This window comes from Microcebus murinus, chromosome 19 (genome assembly GCF_040939455.1).
Source record: "Microcebus murinus isolate Inina chromosome 19, M.murinus_Inina_mat1.0, whole genome shotgun sequence".
In the NCBI taxonomy this organism is placed as follows: domain Eukaryota; kingdom Metazoa; phylum Chordata; class Mammalia; order Primates; family Cheirogaleidae; genus Microcebus; species Microcebus murinus.
The window spans coordinates 735274-758353 of record NC_134122.1 but is presented as its reverse complement, the minus strand read 5'-3'; the positions used below and the strand labels follow the sequence as shown (position 1 = coordinate 758353).

Here is a 23080-nt window from a genome sequence, read left to right as displayed (position 1 = left end):
GCTAGGGGGGAGGGGGTGTCAGGAAGCAGCGCTGGTCACCTGTGAGCTGAGTATCTGGGATCCGCAAGTAGCTCCCCCCCCCCCCGCCGGCTCCCTCCCTCCCGCCTCTCAGGCTGGCGTGAGCAGTTCGTAGAAGTTTGTGTTGCTGTTTTGCTCCCGAGTCGGCCTCGCCAAGCTGACCTCTGATCCAGGGATATAAATCACTCTCCACTCCCGTCGTTTGCAAAGTCCCCGCAGCAGTGCATAGAAGCCGCCTTTGTGTGGCGGGGACCGAGTTTCAGGTCAGAGCTCCAAGCCCGGCAAGCATAGCCGGCGCCACCGCGGCCAGCTCCTGGCGCAGCGCAGGGGCTGGCACTGGGACGGGCAGGACCAGCACCGTGTGCGTGTGTCCTGCATGGGTGTGTGCATGTGTGTGTCCTGTGTGGGTGTGCATGTCCTGCATACGTGTGCGTGCGTGCATGCGTGCGTGTGCGTGCATGTGTGCGTGCGTGTGCGTGCATGCATGCATGTGTGTGCATGCGTGCATGTGTGTGGCATACTTTAATCAAAGAAACAGTTGAAAATAAGAAGGTGGGAAAGATACAGTGTTGTGTAAGCAGTACTGAAGGGAAGCTGGTGCGGCTGTGCTAACATCAGACGAAGCAAGTTTTTCGCCCTGGTGACGGCCACGTGGCCTGGCTGTCATTTGGGGCCCAGGGACCCTGCTGAACACCCACCCACACCCCCGGCAGGGACATCCTCTAAACTAGGTGGCTCGCACCCGGAGAAGCCCTGCCAGCCACTCACAGAGGCTCTCGGGCCACCATCGGTGTGGAGAAACCAGCAGGAGGGGAGCCGGTCCAGGCCCCCCACCCCCCACCCAGCCGCCTTCCGACAAGCGGGAGATGCTGCCGGCTGCTTTCAGCCAGCAGAGGGGCCGGAGCCGGCTGTCCTTGGGCCGTCCTGGGACCCCGGGACCCCGGCCCCAGCAAGAGCGGCTGTGACAGGATGAGCAGTCAGGTTTAAGAGGCCCGTTGTCACCGAGGAGGATCGGGGCGCAGATTCCCCCAGACGGTTCTGATACCAGGGAGAGTCCTGAGCCGGGTCTCCAGCAAAGGGACCACGAATGTTGCAAACGCCCGTCTGTTGCTTTGGGGAGCTGAACCCAGACCTGTCGCTACAGACTCGAGGGAGATTTAACACCACCCTTCAGTTCCGCAGCATGGAATCCTCCTTCCGTGCCAGCCTCCCGGGGTCGGGGGCCGCACCCCACACTCGGCACACTGTCTGTGAGCGCGTACCCAAGAGTCACGTTGTGGGGAACCAGACCACGTCTGCTAGAGACAGGCGGCTCCCGCACTTCCGGACGCCCCTGGACGCGTGTTGGTGTGGCCGTCCCCACACCGGAATCGTCCCTCCCCTGCCAGCAGCTGCAGGGCGGTGCCGGGGCAGGCGGAGCAGGGGCGGGTGTGAGGCCGTCGGGGGGCTGGGGTATGGAGGACAGACCCTTGGGGCTGTCTCGGCAGAGCAGGGGCGTCCCCTGGGCTTGGCTGTCGCCCCAACACCCCTGGAGCAAGGGACCCAGTGTGCAGCCCGGAGGGTTGGGTCTCACAGGTGGCGTGGGCAGAGTGATCTGGATGCAGGGGCCACGGGACGTCTGTACCCACCCCCGGCCGGCCCCTCACCTAAAGGGGCTTGCAGAGGTGAGGGTCCCACCGCAGGACGCAGACCAGCCCTTGCTGGGCCCACCGGTTCCCAGAGCTCCGGAGCTGCCAGGGGTCCGGCGGGAGTGACTGACTCGGGCTGGGAGCTAAGTCTGGCCACCCCCAGGGGACAAGGCCCGCTGCCCAGGACAACTCGCTGCCTGGGCCTCCGCTGCCTGGGCCTCCCCTTGCACCGCCCCCACGCCAGGCTCCTTGCTGGGCGCTGGGGCTATTCGTGTCCCGGCACTCCCGGCGGGAGCTGCAGCATCCGAGTGTGAAGGCTCAGCCTGGCCCACGCCGTCGGTGCGTGCAGTGACCTGAGGACGGTTTGTGTCCGGGCTGATGTCACGGTGAAAACCGTGGTGTTAGCTGTGGCTGAATGACGCCCGTGGCTGGGAGCCGGGGTTTATGTGCTCGTCCTCTGGCGGTTTTATGGACTGTAAGAAAAGAACGTTCCGCGTGTGAACTGGGCCTGGGGACCGTCAGAGGCCTCGGGAGCGTGGCCTGGGGGGTGCCCCACCTCCGCTGGTTTTGTGGGGCCCACGGACTCGGCCTGTGGTCGGCACCACCTGAGGGGGAGCCCACCGGCAGGCCACGCTGGTCAGGGCCCCAGGAGACGCGGGGCGCCCAGCCTCCCATGGGCATGGACCTTCATGCTTCTCGCCAGGGACACCGGGGACAGGCTGTGGGCAGGTGCCCGGGCCCCCGCTGGGCGTGGGGGTGGCCGGGGGCAGCAGGGCTCGCTCCTGCTCCTGCCCCTAAGCTGTGCGGCCCCTCCCCGCGCCCACCCTGCTGTGTGCGCCCAGCAGGTTCCGTCTTCCCGGCTGGAAACTGGTAACACTCCGCCCAGGGTGGTGGCGAGGACGTGACACCGTGGCACACGCTGGAACGTGAGTCCCACGGGGCCAGTTAGAGATGCGAGATTGAGTCTACACACGCGGGAATCTCCCAGGTATCTTCCCGCAGTTGTTTTCTGACTTAATTCCTTTATTGTCAGAATATGCTTTATATGCCTTGAATCTTTCGTGGCCCAGAATACGGTCTGGCTTAGTGGAAGTTCCATTTGAGCTTAAAAAAAGAGTGTGTGTGTGTTCAGACTCACGAGGCTTTGGCAAAAACCAAAAGAAAAAAGGGAAACAAAGGAAAGAAGAGCGCGTGTGCTGTGTTCTGTGGGCGTTAGGCGGGTCGTTGCCGTGTTTCCGGCCCGTTTGCCGCCTGTCCTCTGTCTTGTCGGTGGCTGAGGGAGACGCAGGCCGGGCCGCGGGTCTGTCCGCCTGCCCGTGCGCGTCATTCAGTGGTGGGCGTCTGAGAGTCCACGACCTCCGTGGGCGAGACGCCGCCTCCTCTTCGCTCCTGCGACGTCCTGCTCTGGAGTCTGCATCTTTGGTGTGTGTGTGGCGTGTCTCCAGCCTTTGGCTCTGAGCCTGTGCACGCGTGAAGGTCTCTCTTCCACCCGCCTAACAGACGCTGCCCTTGACCTTCCATGTCCGGCCACGGGCATCGAATGCCACTTTCGCGGGGAGGGGCGGTCGCTGTTTGCTGGTTCTCGTTTCTCCCGCCCGTTCCTTATTCCTTTCTCTGTCTTTTTTCTTTTTTTTGGGGGGGGGGAGGGGATTGATTGAATATTTCCATGACTCCTTTTCATAGCCTTTCTTGGCTTAGTGGCTGTGCCTGTCGTGTTGTTTTTGTGGTGGTTTCAGGGCTTCTAGTGCGCGTCTTGAACCCAGCACGGTTCACTTTCAGGTGAAGTTGGATTCGCAAATGCAGAAGTGACTTCCTACCAGTTTCTCCCGTTTCTCCCTCCCGGCCTTTCTGCCGTTACTGCATGCAGTTTACTTCCTGTGTGGGATAAGGCACAGCCTTGCCAGTATTGCTGCTGTTTAAGTCGTCACATTATCTTTTAAAGTTTCTTAAATCAGATTGGAAGATAACCTGACATGTTTGCCGTTTGCCGGGCCCTCACCCCTCCGTGTGGCCCCGTGTTTCCTCCACGTAACAGGCTCCGTCACCTCTCCCGCATGGCAGGCTTGCGGGTGGCGAATCCTGCCAGCCCGTCGATGTCTGGAAAGGCCTTCACTTCACTTTCAGTTTTGAAAGAGATTGTTGAGCATGAAATTCTAGGCTGGCGGGTCTAGCACTTTGAAGAGGCTCCGCTGTGTCCTCGTTCCTGCCGTTGCCCGTGAGCCCCTCGTCCACCCTGGGCGCGTCTTCTCTGCTGCTCCGAGGCTTGCTCTCCGTCACTGGTCATGACGCGCAGGGCGGCGTTCTCCTCCTGTCTTTGGAGCTTGAGTCTGCCGGGTTAATTGGGTCTGTGGGTTTACAGTTTTCATCACGCTTGGAAAATGTTTTGCCAATATTCCTTCATCTATTTTTTCTACACCTTTCTTTCTCCTCTTCAGGGAATCTGGCTGCACATGTAGTTGGCCGCATGGCACCGATGCTTTCTAATTAGTGGCTGTGTGTGTGCATGTGCACGTGTGTGCGTGTGTCTTTCCATTTAGATAGTTTGTATGGCCGTGTCTCCAAATTCACTAATATTTTCTTCTTTCATGTCCTGTCTGCTGATAATCCTATCCAGTGCATTTTTTCATAGTAAAATGTTTAAGTTCCTTTCCCATTTGTGTGTACTCTATAGCTTTTTTTTTTTTAATAATTACCATGTCGGGATTACATTTAACATCCTAAAGTTTTAACACCCTAATTTGGATTTATATCTCCTTAACTTCAATAACATATTAATGCAAACTCTGCTGCCTTACGTCTCTGTCCCTGCTCCTTTCGGCTGTGGTGTCACAAAATTGCGTCTCTATACTTTGTGTGTCCCGAAACATAAACTAACAATTGAAAACAAAGTGTGGAGTCGCACACTGTCGTCACCACTGTGCCGGCCTTTGCCTTGCCATGCGTCTGCCTCTGCCGAGACCGTTTCTCCCCGCGCTTCACGTCCCTGCCTGGTGTCTCTTCATCCGATCACAGCGCGTCTGGCGTGGGCCTCCTTGGCACCATATTCCTCAGAGCTCCTCGAGCTTTGGGGTGTTTGTGTCTTTCATAAAATTTGAGTTTTCAGTCATTATTTCCGCAAACAGTTTCTCTGCCCCTTTCTCTCCTCCTCCTCCTGGGACTCCTGTGTGGGACACGTCAGTCCATGGGTCCCTCGGGCTCTCCGCTCGGCTTTCGTCCTGTTTCTCAGACTCAGTCATTCCCACTGTCCTGTCGTCCAGTTCACTGATTTTGTCCCCTGCCTGCTCAAATCTGCCTTTGCACCTTTCTAGTGATTTCTTCATTTCAGTTATTGTATTTTTCAGCTTCAGAATTTCTTTTTGGTTTCTTATCTCTTCAAGACAGTTGTTGTGGAGTCTTTGTCTGGTAGATCTGTCACCTGGTCTTTTACAGGGATAGGTTTTTTCCTTCTTGTGAATAAGCTGTACTTTCCTGTTTCTTTGTGTGCCTTGTGATTTTTAATTAAAAGTGGGACATTTCAATCTAACAGTGTGTAACTCTGTGATTCAGATTGTCTTCCCTCCCCCGGGGTTTGTTGTGTTGCTGTGGTTGTTGTCAGGTTGTGATTGTTACAGGCTGTGTCCGTGCCGAGGGTCAGCCTGGGCTGTCGACTCAAGGTCTTCTTGGGTCTCTTCTGAGCCTGCACAGTCACTCCCTAATTTCCCTGTACATGGAGCTGCTTTTGAATGTCCTTGTTCTCAAACATTTTTTTTCTCAAAAGGGGAAAGAGCAAAATTGAAGGGGGAAGGGGGAAGAGCTCACAGTGGTTGGGAGGTAAAACACAGCGGCCTCTTTGCGCCTCTGAGCAGAAGTGGCATCATGATCGGAGCACAGACCTGCAGCTGGAGGACGGGTCTTTGGTGGATCCTGTTGCTGGGAGGGGACACGCCGGGCTCCTGGTGCTCCTGCCTGGCTGGAGTCCAGAGCCTCTCTGTCCCCCACACCCTGCACCCCACACGCTGAGCTCGTCACCTCTGGAAGTTTGATCAGGGTCTTTTTGTATATCTTCCACGTTTCTACTTGACTTTTTTTTAACGTAAGGAACACAGTTACAACTATCTTGTCCTTGCCTGCTGGTTCCAGCCTCTGTCACCTGTGTGGGTGTCCCGTCCTGCATGCAGGGACACGGGCGAGGCCCCAGTTGCCTTGGTGGGAGGGGGGTGGTCTGGGGGGGTGCGTGTTCTTGAGGGGAGCTCCCACCTCGGCCGTGCAGGAAGGAGCCCCGCCCCATCCTGCTCGAGGCTCTGCCAGCCAGTGGCCGTCGCCGCCTTGGGCCTCAGACCCCCAGGGCCGGTTATACAGGGACCCCTGTCACTGCTGTGTTCCTGGGACTCGTGGGCCCCTTCTCTCCCTGGGGCCCCCGCTGGGTACGTCTGCATGGCCCCTTCGTCCCCCAGGACACGCATTGGCAGCGCCAGCACGAGGGGAGAGGAGAGGTTAGGGTCACCCGAGCCCCAGACCAAGAGCTGGGACTCCAGGGTGTGGCTGCCTCGGAGACCGTGTCTCTGACAAGCCAGGGGACGCTCGCAGCCGTCGGGCGAGGTCTCACACCTGGGCTCTGGGATGGCGCCGCGTGGGTGGGTGGGCAGGGGGGCATGCCAGCGCAGTTTTCACGAAATGAACCTGTGGTGCTTGAGCGTTTTAAGACACTCTTTCTGCCGACGGGAATTACACACGTTCCGTTTCTCACTGACCCAGACCGTAGTTTAGCCTCTGCCGTGGGAAGGCGGTGGCCAGACGTCTCTGCCCTTTGACCCCTTTCCCCACGGGGCCTGGGGAGGGAGTGGCGAGGGGAGAGCGTGAACCCCAGATTTGCTGCCTCCTGAATTCTTGAATGGTTGTCATCACCCTTCATATTTTCCTCATGTTTTTCTTATCTAAAGTTGTCTCTTTGGGGAGCACAGATCTGTGAGCTGTTTCCTGAGGCCTGGGGCTGGCCCGGCTCCACCACGTCACCGTCGTCCCCTAATGAGTTGGGGCTGAGCGTCCGGCAGGGGCTGCCGTGGCACCTGCAGCTCGGGAGTTCCCAAGCTCCGCTTTATGGGGCGCAACGCCGCCCGACCCCCCACCCCCAGGCTCACAACCAAGTTTCACTCTATGTCAAGGTGGTTTTTCCAGCCTTAGTGCAAACAAAAAACTGTCGCTGGGTTTCTAGGAACAGGGAGGGCGCAAGACCCACCCAGCACTGTGCGCCTGGCGGGTCAGCGCCCAGGGCCGGCCCACAGGACACAGGCCGTCAGCTCACAGAAGGGGCCTGAACGTCCGTGCTCCTCTGGGAGCCGGCGCCCCTCCCTGAGAAGGGGCCCACTTGGGAGGGCACCACGCTGACACTTCCGTCAGCACCAATTCCCGTTTATGTGACGCAGCAGCGCACCAGGAGGGCAGAGGGGCCCGGTGCCCGCATGGCGGACAGGGCGCCCTTGGTCAGGGACGAGGTGGGCGTGACCTGCAGGGCCGTCCCCCGGCTCACGGCCGCTCTCCCCGCAGACGCAGCCGGTGCCCAACCCGATGTCCTACTACCTGCACCGGTCGCCCTGGTGGTTCCACCGCTTCGAGACGCTCAGCAACCACTTCCTGGAGCTGGTGGTGCCCTTCTTCCTCTTCCTGGGCCGCCGCATGTGCATCCTGCACGGGCTGCTGCAGATCCTGTTCCAGGTGAGCTGGGCCGCGCGCCGCGTGGGGACCCTGGGGTGTCACAGGCCCCTCCCGGGGCCGCCTCCCCGCTGTGCACGCTCGCTTGTGTCCGGGCCTCCTGGGAGCGGCCTCACCAGCCCCGCCCCTGCCGCAGCCACCCGGCTGGAGGCGCAGCCTCTCCTCCCCAAGTGCGCGGCTGGCAGCAGCACCAGGCGGCCAGGTCTTGGGCTCAGCGGGCGGGAAGGGCCGGACACACCCGGCACGGACACTCCCCACGCTGGGGACCCCGCCCTGAAGGTTCCCAAGTCCCAGAGGTTTCCTGTCACACGCCCGAGGGTCCCCGCGCAGGACGGGCTGCTCCCCCTGCTCCAGAGGCTGGCCAGGGCGTGGGGGCACCCCACTCTGCGCACGTCACTCCCAGGAGTGACCAGTCTCGGGCTCTCTGCTGCATCTCCCCGTAAACGTGATCGCCCACTCGTCAATTTCCAAGACAGACGTGGTTGGTATTTTACAGTTTTTGCATCTTGCGTATCGTTTGTTTCTACGGAGGCAAAACTTCCATCCGGGGTGGGCAGATCTCGGGTGTGCTGACAGACGCACCTGGGCGCCCGCACCCTCTCGCAGGTGGAGAGGCCCCACACGCTCTCCTGTCGGTTTCCCACCTCCCCCAAGGCCGCGTGCTGGGCTGGCGTGGTGGTGCGGCGTGGCACATGCTCTGTGACCTCCTGGGTGGAGGTTTGACCACGTGGTCGGTGCTGTGTTGGGTGCACCCTGCTGTCCGCGACCACTGTGAGGTCTTGCCTTGGTTTACCGTCTGTCCGTAGACTGTGAGGTCTTGCCTCAGTTTACCATCTGTCCATAGACTGTGGGGTGGTTTCCAGTCTTTGCCGTGAGCCTGCTGTGGGCGTCCTCGCCTTGGGCCCCCATGGGCGTGTTTCAAGGCCACTGCTGCGCCCTGGGTGGGTGCACCGGTGACAGGATCGTCGACCGACGTCCGTGGTTCTCCCGAGGACCTGTGCGCGTCCTCTGGCCTCTGGACAGTTCGAGTCGCTGGTGCGGCTAGGAAGGGCTCAGCCCCGTCACAGAACTGGGCGTGTGCCCTCTGATCTCTGAGACACAGACCTCGCTCGTTGGGAGAGCTGCAGCTCTTCTCTGGGCCCTGGAAGAGGGGGTGGCCAGTGTGCCTGCCACGCACCTGGGTCCTCTCGGGCACATGGCACATGGGGCAGGGGACAGAGTGACCGTGAGCCCTGCCAGGGCCACACTCTCCTCTCTGAGCTGACCTGGGCCCTGGGGCGGCTCCAAGTGCAGCCGCTTCCTTGGCGCCGTCCGGGTTCCTGCGTTCCTTCCTCCGGGAGGGGGGTGCACACGCCTCCTCCCACGCTCGTTTGCACAGCTGCTGCAGAGGGTTCCGCAGGGCCCCGACCCCGCCTGCTCGGAGAGGAGCACGTGAGAGGTGACCGGCGGCCAGACCACCCTGCCGGCACCTGCTCTGCGGGCCGGGCAGGCGCTGGGCGGGGCTTGTGCGGGGAACTCGCGGCAGAACACACGAACGGGACGTCTCCACGTGGAGCGCAGCTGCGGCGTCAACAGTGCGCGGTGTGCGGCCCCCACCGCTCGCCCCCGCCTTTGGGCAGTGACCTTCCGCCCCTGGACCTGCCGGACCTTTGACGCGCAGAGTCACAGGAGCGCGTGCGTCCGCGAGCTCGCCGCGCCCTCTGCGCCGCCTGGACGTGCGGGCCGCTGCGCCCGACGCGCAGCCGTGGCGCGTCTGTGGAGACTCCCGCTCCGCGTCTGCCCACTTTGCTTTTCTAATAGCAGCGACGCTGATCAAGTCCTGGGTCCGTGAGCATGTCCTCTGGTCACAGAGAGCCCGCGGGCAACGTCCAGATTTCCAGCCTCTCCCTCGCCGGCTGCTCGCCGGAACATCTGCGCGTCTCCTGGGCGCCGTCCGCCCCCGCAGCCGTCTTCCTGTGCCGCCCCCGGGCGCCCCGCGGCCTCGCCCCGCCCCGGGCTCCGCAGGCCGGTCCCGTGTAGCCGCGCAGGGAGCACAGCTGGGTGGTGTGACGAGATTCGTCCCCTCCGAGGGCCGGGCTCAGTGCCCTGGAAGGCAAACAGGAAAGATGAGGTCCCCTCGGAGCGCGGGCCGCGCACTGCGGAGTCCTGTTCTCTTATTAGGAAAACAGCGACGACCGGCCGAGCTCTGTGAGGCTCTGCGCCCCAGCCACACCTGCTCTCAGGGCGGGATGCCCCAGAGGGCATCCCCTAACCGCACTCAAGGGGGACCCAGCTCTGCTCAGAGCTGCCCTGAGGCTCCACTTGGGGCCGACAGAGGGTGTGGCGTGCGCAGCGCCGGTGAGCGTCTGCTGGGAGACAGGTTTGCCACCAAACACACATGGTTCTGGTCTGAGGGAGAGACACACGTGAGCCTGGTGTGTGACAGGAGAGGTAGAAGCTGGCGTGTCCCGCCCGGGAGACCCGGCGCCTTCTCTCCCACAGAGTTGCTGTCATGTCGCTGCACCCTGAGGTCTGGGTGCCCGAACGCCTGTCCTCCTGCCTCCCCACACAGCCCCGAGTCTCCCGGGATGGGTCCCGCCAGCTCCAAGGGGACAAATGAGGCCGTGGGGGCTCCGGGTCCCAGGGCGCCACGGACAGTGGGCTGCTGACCAGGACCTGAGTCCGCCATGAGCTTCCACGTTCTCACCTCGCCCTGAATCTGCTCAGGTGCTGGGGTAGAGGAAACCACCAGGCTCAGCCCTCCCGCTCCGCAGACCCCTTCCCGCTGGTCTTCAGGGCCCCCAGCCCCGGCTGCCTTGTCGGCAAGGCCGGGCCTGCCCAAGGTCCGGCCTGCCCAAGGTCCGGCCTCAGTGCCGTCCTGCGCCAGGGCTTGGGCAGCTGCAGCCTCAGCACAGTGTCCGTCCCTGCCCCCGCCACGAGTGAGCGACTGTCGGCAAGCTCAGGGTGAAGGACCCTCGGGCTGGGACCCTCGACTGGGGACGCAGCTGACTGGCTCTGGTGCAGGGGCGTGGTGACATTGCAGATGGCGGAGGGTAAGAAATAATTACTTTTGGGCTCGGTACCAGGAAAACAAGTTTTCCAAGTTAATCCAGGGGGAGCCGTGAATCCACACTTCGTAAACCCGTCGCAATCCATGAAACCAACACGGCCGATCCCCGGTTCCTCCTGCAGACCCTCATTAGACGTCGGCATCTGCTACCTCAAACTCCTCCCCAGGTCTAGGGAGTGAGACTGGGCGTCAGTGGAAATACAGAAACTGGTGTGTGTGTGTGGGGGGGGTCAGCGTCACCTGTTAGGGCCATGCCCCGCCCCGAGTGGGAGGAGCTCAGGCCATGGGCACTCTGCTTGGCTGCGCGACTCTCTGGGCCAATGGGATGTGACAGCCACGCTGGGAGGACACCCCTCACACAGCTGGCCGGGGCCACCAGCAGTGACAGACCCCGACAGGGACAGGTGCCCCTAGGTCTAGACGGAGCTCGCTTCAGCTCCTCCGCGACCCCCCACGTGCAGCCGAGCGTGGAGACCAGCGCGGGTCCGACCCAGCACGGCAGACCGGCCTGTGAAACATCTGTGCCTTGGCGTGAGCAAAGATGCCTTAGATGGGCCACAGAAAGCACGAAGTCCAAAATTTAAAACCTGATCAACAGGATTTCGTGACAATTTAAAACTTCACCTCTTGCAAAGACGCTGTAAAGAAAACAAAAAGGCAAAGCCGCAGCTGCAGCGAGTACCGCAGAGCATGTGCGGGAACGGAGATGGACTCACTCGGCCCAGGTACGGCGTGGGCAGGACTTGCACCCACGCCACGCAGGACACACGGCTGCCCCGTAGGCTTCAGGAGACCCCGGTGTTCCCAGCTGGGCCAGAGTGCTGGCGCCCGGACCCTGCTGCGGCGGGATGTGGAAGGCGCCACCATGGGGAACAGGGCTGGTTTCTCCAGTCCCGCACCTGCCCTGCGACCCAGTCCGACTCAGCGTGTGCTGCACACGCTCCCGGACCTTGACGGCAACAGGACGCGTCTGCCCGCGCCCCGACATTCCTGGGGAGCTGCCGTGGGGGAGGCGCCCCTCCCGCTGCGGCTGACCTACGAAGAGACCATGAGACGTGGATCGGGGCTGTGGGGAGACAGCGTCACCACACGCAGGCTCTAGGGCACTTGCTGGGGATGGAATGTTCGGGATTTTAGCGACTTACACCAGCACAGACATTCGTCGAAACTGTTGGACTGTATGCTTAAAATGAGTCCGTTTTGTTTGGTTATTTTTTAAAATCTGCTTTATTGACACTTAGGAGCCGGGTGGAGACGCGGAAAGTCTGTCTCTGCCAGCTCTGTATCTCCTGCCAGGACATGGGGACCGGGTCGCCGCCCTGCCCCGTGTCCCCATGACCCTGTGGCCAGCTGCAGGCCAGCCGAGGTCCCAGGGGCTTCCCAGCCGGCGCTGAGGCCTTTGTGTTTCCCTCAGTTGTCCCTCTGCCAGGTGGGTGGGGCTCTGTGGGGCCACGCCCCTGCCCAGGCCCCACCCCAGCTCCGCCCCATCCCAGGTGGTGCTCATCGTGAGTGGGAACCTGAGCTTCCTGAACTGGCTGACCATCGTGCCCAGCCTCGCCTGCTTTGACGACGCCACCCTGGGGCCGCTGTTCCCCTCTGGGCTGCGCAGCCTCAAGTGCCGGGTCCTGGCGGTGCAGCAGGAGGATGCCCGTGGGGCTGGGCCCCAGCCCAGACTCGGTAGGTGGTGGCCCGGGTCCCCAGGGCGGGGTGGGGCAGGTGGGCCCCGGTCACGGGAGGTGGGGACATGCATCTCTCTGGGAACAGGCAGGCGACCTCAGGGCCTGCTGACCCTTAGTGAGAACTGCCAGGACTCAGCCCCGCAGCTGCCTGGAATGGGGCCCTGGGCCTGGGGACGGGGGCTGGGGGGACCCTTTCCTGGGCCTGGATGGCCCAACAGCAGCCGGGTCTCCCGGGCACACGTGGATCTCACGACCCCTCTCGGCCCAGGCTGTCTGGTGCGGCGGGCGGCCAACCTCTCGCTGGGCATCCTGGTGGCCTGGCTCAGCGTCCCCGTGGTCCTCAACTTGCTGAACAGCAAGCAGATCATGAACACCTCTTTCGGCCCGCTAAGGATCGTCAACTCCTACGGGGCCTTCGGGAGGTACGGGGCTGGGGCTGGGGCTGGCTCGGTCTGACCACTCACACCCGAGTGCTCATCCAGGGGGTGTTGGGTGATGCGGGAATGTCACCGACCCTTAGCACCGGGGACCTGGGGTGAGGGGCAGGGCGTCAGATAAGGCGGCCATGGCTGGGCAGGGCTGCGTCCACAGGGGTCCTGAGGTGGAGCTGGAGGGGTCAGCAGCAGGGCCCAGGTCACAGGCAGGTGTGGCTGTGCCCCCTGCCCCCATTCCCCCTGGAAGAGCAGGGAGCTCCTGGCTACTCCTGGTGGTCCTACCTGCACACAGGTGGCATCTCGGGGCCGGCCCCTCGGTCGCTCCCAGAGCAGGGCTGTCAGTGGCGCTGGTTTCCCAGCTCCTGGTCTCTACACAGCCTCTGCCTCCCTGGTCTCCTCCCAGGCTGCTGGAGGCAGGGCCAGGGGTGGGTCTCCAGGCAGCAGGGAGGTGAAGTTGAAACAGCCCCTGGGGGTCCAGGTGGCCCCGAGCCAGGAATCTTGTTTTCTTGCTCAGAGACGGCTGGGGGTGCCAGGCTATCTCTGGAGGCCGCGTGGGCTGGGCAGCAAAGGAGCCCCCGTCACACTGCCCTGAGGAGCCCAGCAGGGAACCTGCACCCCAGGGAGAAGCAGCAGCGCACCCCCAGGCTCAACTCGGTCTCCCCACAGCATCACCAAGGAGCGGACAGAGGTGATCCTGCAGGGTACGGCCAGCCCCAACGCTAGCGCCCCCGACGCCGTGTGGGAGGACTACGAGTTCAAGTGCAAGCCGGGGGACCCCCGGAGACGGCCCTGCCTCATCTCCCCCTACCACTACCGCCTGGACTGGCTCATGTGGTTTGCAGCCTTCGGGGTAAGGGCCCCCAGTGGGCCCCCCGCCTCCCTACGGGGTGGGCCCTGGGTGCTGGCAGCAGCTCCGGGCTCTGGTCACTCTGGCACTGCAGGGAAGGCGCAGGCCCCTGGGCACCGCGGAGGGTCGAACCCGCCCAGGACAATGACAGGGCCCACGAGACACCCAGCTGGGGGCTGTCAGCCGAGAGCCAGGCCCACAGGAGGGCGGGGTGGAACTCGCCGTCACGTCTTGCCGTCAGCAGAGGGACCTCACCACACCTCAGCCCTGAGGAACCAGGCGGGCCTGCCTCGAGGTCCGGGCAGGGACCCATGGACGTGCGGCCCCCACGGGAGCCCCTCCAGGAAAGCCAGGGCACACCCCCACTAAAGTCAGGGCTGCCAGAGGCCCAGGAGGACACAGCCCAAGGGTCGGGGCTGGCCCCGGGCACACACTGTCTCCACGCCCGTCCTCTCCCCCCAGACCTACGAGCACAACGAGTGGGTCATCCACCTGGCCGGCAAGCTCCTCGCCAACGACCCCGAGGCCCTGTCCCTGCTGGCGCTCAACCCCTTCTCCGGCAGAGACCCTCCCAGGTAGGATGGCCTCCGAGTGGGACCTCTGCCCCACCCTGCCCGTGTGACCTCCCTCCAAACCTGCCACGGCTGAGCGCCCAGCCAGCCAGGCGGAGGTGGCAGTCTCAGGGCTTGCCTCGCGCGCCAATGTTGAGGTGTCCTCTAGGTGCTCACTCTGCACCTGGCCTAGAGGGGCAAGGGCTGGAGGTGGCGGCAGACCTCTTGGGGAGGTCAAAGCCAGAGCAGGGGGGGCGGGGCCCTGCATCCTGGGAAGTGACTGGGTGACATCCCAGGGAGGTGGTCACATGGGGCCAGAGCCTTGCGGGGTCCAGGTGATGGCTGGGTGACCCAGGTGATGGCTGGGTGCGCGAGAGCAGAGCTGCTGCTCCAGCTTTCCAGACGCCCTGCTGGAGCCTGGGCCCTGGGGAGGGGAGGGCAGGGGGTGGCTGGAGACCCCTGGGCAGCCTCCTTCACAGACCTGGGCTGGGGTGGGCATGCTGGACATTCGTGTCCCCTGACGTGCTTAGAACCCAGCAGCCGCCTGGAGGGTTGGGAACAGAGGGGACCATGAGCCAGCTCGCCCCCACCCCGTCAGCTGTTGACAGAACACGCACTCGTGGGTCTCCCTCGCCGGGAGCCAGGACAGCTGCACCCTGCAGTCGCTCACAGCTGTCTGGGGGGCAGGAGGGCCCCGGAGGAGCAGCTGCACCCAGGTCTGGCCACTGGGGAGTGGGGGGAAGAGGGGTCGCTCCACATGGGCCTCAGGCCGTCCAGGGACTGACGCCGCCCCTCCCTCCTGGTGTCCCTCCGGGCAGAGCCGCCCTTCTGTGCATTCACATGAAGCCCCAGGTGACCTGCCTGCCACGTGGCCACCAGCAAACCGACAGAGGATGGCTGAGCCTGGACTGTGCAGTCACCTGAGGCAGACATTTGTCCCCAGGTGTGCTGGTGACCAGCCAGCACATGCTTCCAGGCTCGGCGGAGGGTTTGTTGTCCTCAGGCCCAGAGTGGACTTCTGAGCAATTTCAGGGGCAGGGGCCACAGTCTTGTCTAAAAGGGATGGATGTTACAAAAGTTGAGACGGTTAATCTTTTCCGTGAACTGGTAACGAATTATATTTAGGGGAAATGTTTAAAACATCTGAAATATTGAAGAGCACCCGTCCCTCTGCCACATCTTCATGACGCATGTTTTGTTTGGTAGCTGGAGCGTGCGGCATCATGGTGGGGTGTGGCCTGGCCGTGGGCTGATCTTCACTTTTTACGGTGGACGAATTAAGATGTCCATATCTGGGAAGGTGGAACAGACACCTGGTTCCTCGTGCTAAGTGCAACTAAAGACCCCGGTGTCACATAAAACCAGTGGAGGAAGGCTCACCAGTAGGAGACTCCAAACACAAGCAGCAGCACCGATGGAAGTGAGTTTCTCGGTTCTCTTTCTGCTTCGTTTCCTAGACTTGGAGATGAGGAGGTTGACGACTTGGTATTGCCAGCACCAGTGAAAGCCTGCTCGCTCTGGCCAAAGGACTGGAAAGGAGCAGCCTAACAAGACAGGAAACCCACGGGGAACGGTGGCCGCCATGCCAGGAAGACCAAGTCGGGGGCCCGCACTCCTGCTCTGAACAGGCTGTCAGGCGGTACCCACCCCTCACCAGGTGCCATTGGAGGAGGCCGAAGAGAAAGCTGAGATTTTCACCCTAGTGGGCAATACCGAGCCCCCACTTTGTGATGTCTGCAGAGACCATGTGGGGCCAGATTTCGGCCCACACCTGGCAGTACTGTCTCCCCAGGAGTGGTGAGAGTGCAGAGCCAGAACCCTCACCTGGCAGCACGGGGGAGCCCCTCTTTCCTCTAACGGCACAGTATGTATGGGAAGAAGCCACCTACAACAGGGTTAGATAAGATCCAGACTCTCCTAACACAATATCCAAAATACTCAGTTCCGCTGAAAAAATCACTTGTCACACCAAGAACATAGCAAACTGAATAATAAAAACAATAGATGACAACACCAAGACGACAGGGACATTAGGGATATTTCACAAAGGTTTTAAAACAGCCATTGTAAAGGTGCTTCAATAAGCAATTATGTGTTTTACAAATACAGGCTCAGCAAAGATATGGAAGATTTTAAGAAGAACCAAATGAAAAGTTTAGAACTGAAAGATACAATAACTGAACTAAAACACTCACTGGATGGCTCAATATCAGAATGGAGGGGACAGAAAAATAGAAATTACCCAGTGTGACCGATAATGAGAAAATAAACTGAAAAGAAATGAACAGGGCCTCAGAAACTATAGTAAAAGGTCTAAAAGGAAAAGAGAAAGACCCTGGGGCTAAAAAAGTACTAGAAGAAATTTTGGTAAAACACACGAACCTAAAGAGTCAATGAACTGAGTGAACCCCACACAGGAAAAACCCATTCAGACACATTGAAGTCAAATTTCTAAGAATAAAGACAATGAAATAGCGAGAAACACCACCCCACCCATAAAGGGAAACAGCTGGAATGACGGCAGATTTCTCAGCAGAAGCCATGAAGGCCAAGGGCACGTGTACAGCGTTGTCCAAACGTCAACCCAGAATCCTGTACCAGCAAAAATATCCTCAGAAATGAAGGGAAATCAAGGTAGTCTCAGATGAAGGAAAAGTAGGAGAATTTGTCGCCAGGATAATTAAAACAATTAAAATATGGGTAAAAACAATAGACCTTCCTTCCTTCTAGTTACTATTTCTTCTAGCACTTTTTTAGCCCCAAGATCTTTTTCTTTTCCTTCTGGGATTCCCTCTTGTGAGTTCTCAATCATGTTTGCATGTTAAGCAAAGGTTATAAAACTGTCTGAAGTGGTCCAAAATTTATGTAGAAGAAATATTTAAGATAATTATAAATGGGTGAGGGCAAATCGACATAAAGACAAATTTTGTGTACTTGAACTGGTGAAATGACACCACCAGATTATAAATTATGTGTATATGATGTAGTATGAAGAGCAACAATTAAAAAAAAATCTATACAAATAGATACACTTAAAAACTATTGATAAATCAAAATGGGATTCTAAAAAACTTTTTAATAACCCACAATGAGGCAGGGGAAAAACACCAATGAAAAAACAGAACAGATAAAAAACAAAAGTAAAATGATAAACTTAAACCATAACATATCAATAATTATATTAATCGTAAGTGGTCTAAATATACCAATTAAAAGAGATTGGCAGAATTGATTAAAGGCCACGACCTAACTATATGCTGTCTAAAAGAAACTCACTTAAAATATGGCAATACAGTTGAGCATCTGCTCAACTCACGATGGGTTATGGCCCAATAAATCCATCATGAGTTGAAAATAACATAAGTCAGAAATGCATGTAATACACCTAATCTTAGCTTAGTCTAGCTCACCTTGAACACTCACATTAGCCTACAGTGGGCAAAATCAGCTAACACAAAGCCTCTTTTATAATGTGTTGAATATCACGTAATTTACTGAATACTGAAAGTGAAAAACAGCACGACTGTGGGCACTCAAAGTATGGTTGCTACTCAGTGCACATCACTTTCACAGCATAAATTCAAAAAATTGCAAGTAGGAGACCAACTTTATGGTCAGATTAAAAGGATAGGGAAAGATATGTAAATATTAATGAAAAGAAAGCAGGAGTGACTATCAATATCAGACAAGGTAGACTTCACTGCAAAGAAAATTATCAGAGAGACATTATATACTGATAAAAGTATATACTATATACTTTATTATATAATAAAGTATATACTGATAAAGGACACAGCAGTCCTCGGTGTGTGGGTGTTAAGTACACTGCTGCAAAATATATGAAGAAAAGTCAGAACTGAAAAGAGAAATAAACGTATCCACAACTATAGCTGGATTCTTCAACACCCTTCTCAACAACTGATAAAATAACCAGATGGAAAATCAGCAAGAACACAACAATATTCTACCATCAACCAAAAGAACCTAACTGACATTTACAGAATGTGACACCCATTGAACTGGATGAAATGAAGAGTACAACATGTCAAAATGTGTGGGGTGTGGTTAAAGCAGTGATGAAAAGCACTAATTGTACACATTAGAGAAGAGAGACGGTCTCAAATCAATAATCTAAGCTCAGCCGGGTGTGGTGGCAGACACCTGCAGTCCCAGCTACTGGGGCAGCTGAGGCGCAAAGATCACTTGAGCATGGGTTCAAGGCCAGCCTGGGCAACATAGTGAGACCCTGTCTCTTAAAAAAAAGAAGAAGAATCTAAGCTCAAGATTACATCAAGAACTAGAAAAAGAAGAGAAAACCCCAAAGCAAGGAGTAGGAAGAAAATAAAGAGCAAAAAATAAAATTGAAAACAGAAAAATAGAGGGAAATCAACAAAACCAGAGGTGGTTTTTTGAAAAGATCAATAAAATTGGCAAACCTCTAGTATAAGAATGACAAAGATAATCGTCGATATCAGGAATGAAAAAGGAGACATCACTACAGCCCCCGCAGTTGTAAAAAAGGATAATAAGGGGAAAATATGAACAAATATACATATAAATTTTATAGCTTAGAGGAAATAGGCCAATTGCTCAAAAAATACAAACTGCCAAAACTCACCTGGCATGAAATAGATATTCTGAATAGTCCTTTAAGTAATAAAGAAGTTGAATTTGTAATTTAAAACTTCCAAAAAACATTCTCCAGGCCCAGATGGTTTCACTGGGGAATTCTCTCTATGCTTAAAGAAGAATCAGTGTCTATTTTATATAGTCTTTTCCAGAAAATAGAAGGGGAAATATCTCAATTTATATTATGAAGCTAGCATTTATCTGATACCAAAGCCACACAAAGATACCACAAGAAAATAAAATCACAAACTAATATCCCTTATGAATGTAGACATAAAATTTTGTAATGAAGTGCTAGTAAATAGAATTCAGCAATATATAAAAATGTTATACACCGTGACCAAGTACAGTGCATTCCAGGGATGAAGGCTGGTTCAGTATTTGAAAATCAGGCAGTGTGGTCCACCGTATTAACCAACTAGAAAGGAAAACTCACACGATTGTATCAATTGTTGTAGAAGAAGCATTTGACAGATTTAACACCTATTCATGATAAAAAAAAAAAAAACAGGAGAAGGACGTCTGCTCCCACCCCTCGCTCCTCACCTGCCAGGAGCGACGGCCACTGCAGTGAGGCAAGAAAGGAAATAAGAGGATTACAGACCATAAAGGAGTAGAGCTGTGCCCGCTTACAGATGACACGATTGTTTATGCAGAAAATCCCGAGGAATCCACTCAGAAAATCCTAGAATGAGTAAGTGAATTCAGCACAGCCAGAGGCTACAAGGCAACGCACAAAACCCAATTGCATTTCTTTTCTGTCGTCCGGATCCCCCTGACCAAGGCATCTCGAAAGACGTACTTCTCTCCTGCTGCTAGAGCCGTAATTTTACGTCGCTGCACTGTTTGCAGTGCACGGTTGGTCGTGCTCCCCTTTCTGTCCGTGAGGTGAGAGGAGCCCAGAGAGCCCCACCGGCAGCAGGCGTGCAGACGCGCCCAGCCGCGTCTCGGGCGCTCTCCGCCACGCACGGCAGCGAAGTGCTCACTGCGGCAGAGCCCTGCAGGCCGCCTCCACGAGGGAATGACTGATACGCATCGATGGCCCGTGACAAGTGAACACATTCCGTTAATGGTCCTAGTGTATCAGGCATATCAGCGATGTCTGCAACGGACGCACAGCCACTTAAATTACACATACGACGCCACTCACGAAAGCAACATGCTTAGGTGTAGATCTAACAGAACAGGTACGGCACTTGTGTGCCAAAGCCTGTGCAATGCTGCTGAGATTAAAAAAAAAAAATCCAATTGACAGACCCGCTGTGTTCCTAGGTTGAAAGACTCAGCATAGTAGAGATGACAGCCCCCTCCAAATTAGGGACAGTGTCTTGCTCCGTCCCCCAGGCTCACAGCAGCCTCAAACTCCTGGGCTCCAGCGATCCTCCTGCCTCAGCCTCCTGAGTAGCCGGGACCACTGGCGCCGCCACCACCACGCCTGGCTAAGACCCTCCAAATTTATGTACAAGTTTAACGTGATTCATATCAAAATCCCTGCAGGATTTTTTTGTAGGTAAAGACAAGTTATTCTAAGTTTCATATAGGAAAGTAAAGGAACTAGAATAGCTAAGACCATTTTGAAAGATGATAAAGCGGAAGGAGCCGTCTGCAGTTTCAAGACGCACACAGCAGCGATCGGCACCGCATGGTGTCGGCAGAGCCCTGCGCAGGGCTGCACGCGCAGATCGGCAGTGCAGAACCAAGAGACCCGAGGGTCACACGCGGACCCAGCCGTGCCCGCGGCACGAGAGTGCGTCAGCGGGGAAGCCTGGCAACAACCGGCGCGGTGGCACCGGGACACCCACCCGCTAGGCTTCCTGCCCGGCGGCTGCTGCACACAGACCCGCTCGGGACGGGTCGTGGGCTCAGATGTGAAACACACAACACAAACGTTCAGGAACAGAACCAGGGAAGATTCCTGGGATGTGAGGGGCAGAGCGTTCCTGGACTTGGCGCCAAGCGGATCATCCAGAAAAGGAAGCCTGGTGCGTTGCGCTTCATTAAAATTAAAGCGTCTGCCCGGAGACTCTGCTAACAGGACTTTTAAAACGCTGTGACTGGGAGAAGACGCTGGCAAGGCAGTGCTAATGTGTCTGACAAAGGACCTTCCAACTCGACGGTAAAACGAATAACTGGAAACGGGGACGTGAAGAGCCGTTTCTGGACGAGGGTGAGCAGGCGTCTGAGGAGCCGTGTGAGCAGGCGGGGAGGCGCAGGCCGCCCCACGCTGTCAGCCCGGCTGAGACAGTGGGGACACGCCGCCGGGTCGCTCGAGTCGCTGGTGGGAGGCAGAGCGGCCAGCCACCCTGGGAAACGGCTGGGCGGAGTCTCGAAACAAGCGCAGCCCTCGCCCACTGCTGCCCTGGGCCCGCCGCGGGCAGGGGCTGCCCTGAGGCGCCGAGAGGCTTCCAGCTCCTGCTGCAAAACTGGGGAGGGCAGAGGGCAGCTGCTGGGCAGTGCAGACAGGGCCGCGTCTGCCCCAAGTCGCAGGCGTCCACAGAGAGCCCCAGATGCTCAGTGGCCCAGCTGGGCTCGGGACAGAGACACGGCTTGGCCCGAGTAAGTCCCGGGCCACCAGGGAGCACGTGGGGCTCGGGGAGAGTCCCCCAGCACCCCACTCGTGTCTCTGAGCCCCCATCTGGGAGGGGGTCCCCAGCACGCGAGGCTCGCCGCAGAGATGGGTCAGCCGCCCGCACCCTGTGAGAGCCCCGGGCGCCCAGGACCCGCGACAGAAGTGCAGGCGCCACACCCACCTGACCAGGGCCTGCCATCCCTTCCGGGCTGGGGGTCACCTGAGGCCCAGGTGCTGCCCTCTGGGCTCCTCCCCTCCCCGGGCGGATGCTGCACGCAGGTCCCTGAGGGGTCTCCTCTCGCGGAGCACGGCGTCCACCACTGCTCTGGGCCCCTCCCCTCCCCGGGCGGATGCTGCACGCAGGTCCCTGAGGGGTCTCCTCTCGCGGAGCACGGCGTCCACCGCTGCTCTGGGCCGGGACCTGCTGTGCTGGGGCTCCCCGGGTGGTCCCTCCCCAATGGGCGGCTGCAAGGGCTCAGGGTGCTCGAGGGGCCTCCCAGCCCCGTCCCCACCATGACCCCCCCGAGTGCCGCCCAGCAGGCGGGCGAGACTGGGACCGGGGCTGACGCGCTGTCCCAAACCCCCGCAGGTGGGTCCGAGGAGAGCACTACAGGTACAAGTTCAGCCGCCCCGGGGGCAGACACGCCGCCGAGGGCAAGTGGTGGGTGCGGAAGCGGATCGGCCCCTACTTCCCGGCGCTCAGCCTGCGCGACCTGCAGGACTACTTCAGGGCCCGAGAGTGGCCGCACCCGAGGCTGGCCAGGCACGCGGCGTGAAATAAAGACAGAAGACCCGCTGCCCCGCGTGGAGTCTCACCTGCGCCCACCACGGCCTCGCTTGGTGCCCCCGCAGGAGCATGGAGAGGATGGGGGGGGCAGAGACCCTGGCGGCTGTGCCATCTGCCACGCAGGCCCTGCCCGCCTGTCCCCGCAGACCCTGCGTTCCCCGCTCCCCAGGGAGGCCAGGAAGCCCCTGCCCTGCCCCCACAGCAGCCTAAACCCTGTCTCTGCCCTCCTGTCTGTCGGGGTGACAGCCACTCTCCCCACAGGCACTGCAGCCAGCTGTGCCCACCAGCCTGTCACCTGGCCACACGAGGCTGTGCCATCAGGTGTCGGGACAAGGCGTCACCTGGATGCCTCCTGCACGCAGCACTGCACATGCACACATATGTACACATGTACACAGCCCTGCAAGTGCACACATGTGCACATACCTCCAGGCCCCTGGGTGGCCAGCATCTGTGAGGTGTGGACAGACCCACTTTGTTCTCCTGGGCGCCACCCACCTTTGCCCCCTGGCCCTGGCCCCAGGATTGGCAGCTCCGTTCCCTCTCTGCGACCCTGTCCCCCAGCCTCACGTCCCAACCTTTGACCTGCACAGCCAAGCATGGGGGGATGGGGGACTCGGGGCCCTGCTGCAGGAGGGAGGGGAGGGTGAGCGTGGGGGATGGGGCTGGTGTCCCTGCCTGGCGCAGCCGCCTCCCCACAGCCGACCGCAAGGCTCATCCCTGGAGGGGCCGGAGCAGCCCCCACCATGCGACAGCAGCCCTGCCTGCCCTGGCCTGGTGGGGGCGGGTGTGGACGGCAACATCCCCCCCCACCCCCCACACCCCCCGCCCCGGCATCCAGGGCGCCTGGAGCTCGTGGTCAGCCGCACGGCGGAGGCCCCGGCAGGGACGAGGTGGCTCAGGCCCAGGGCCAGGGCACAAGCGCGGGTCTGTGTGCAGCCCCCACAGCCTGCCTGGGGGCGGCCGGCCCAGGTGCGGACAGAGAGACCGTGTTCGGCTCCCCGGGAAACAGGGCGCCCTGTGTGTGTCGAGGCACAGACGGGCCTCAGAGGGACCAGCCTGGAGCCAGCACGTCTGCCCGGGGAGCGCTGAGCCCACCGCCGCCGCCGCCAGGCCTGGCCAGCCCCGCCTGGGGGATGTCCTTGGACGCTGCTGGTGGTGGGAGCACGAGGGGGGCTGCCCCCGCCAGCCACATGGGACG

The 23080-nt window shown here is 58.9% G+C and overlaps 1 protein-coding gene across 2 annotated transcripts in view; it reads left to right on the top strand.

The window, feature by feature from the left end:
* The window catches only part of LMF1 (lipase maturation factor 1), a 62404-nt gene extending 40516 nt beyond the window's left edge, over positions 1-21888 (top strand). Inside the window, exons 6-11 of one of the 2 annotated variants that reach the window (XM_075994923.1) lie at positions 7170-7337; positions 11877-12060; positions 12331-12484; positions 13163-13262; positions 13802-13918; positions 21682-21888. In XM_075994923.1, the coding sequence (XP_075851038.1) occupies positions 7170-7337; positions 11877-12060; positions 12331-12484; positions 13163-13262; positions 13802-13918; positions 21682-21873 (915 nt within the window). In that variant the 3' untranslated portion in view covers positions 21874-21888. Of the gene's footprint in view, positions 1-7169; positions 7338-11876; positions 12061-12330; positions 12485-13162; positions 13347-13801; positions 13919-21681 lie in introns of both variants that reach the window. The other variant, XM_075994922.1, reaches the window with a different exon arrangement.
* The last annotated feature ends 1192 nt before the right edge of the window (positions 21889-23080 follow it).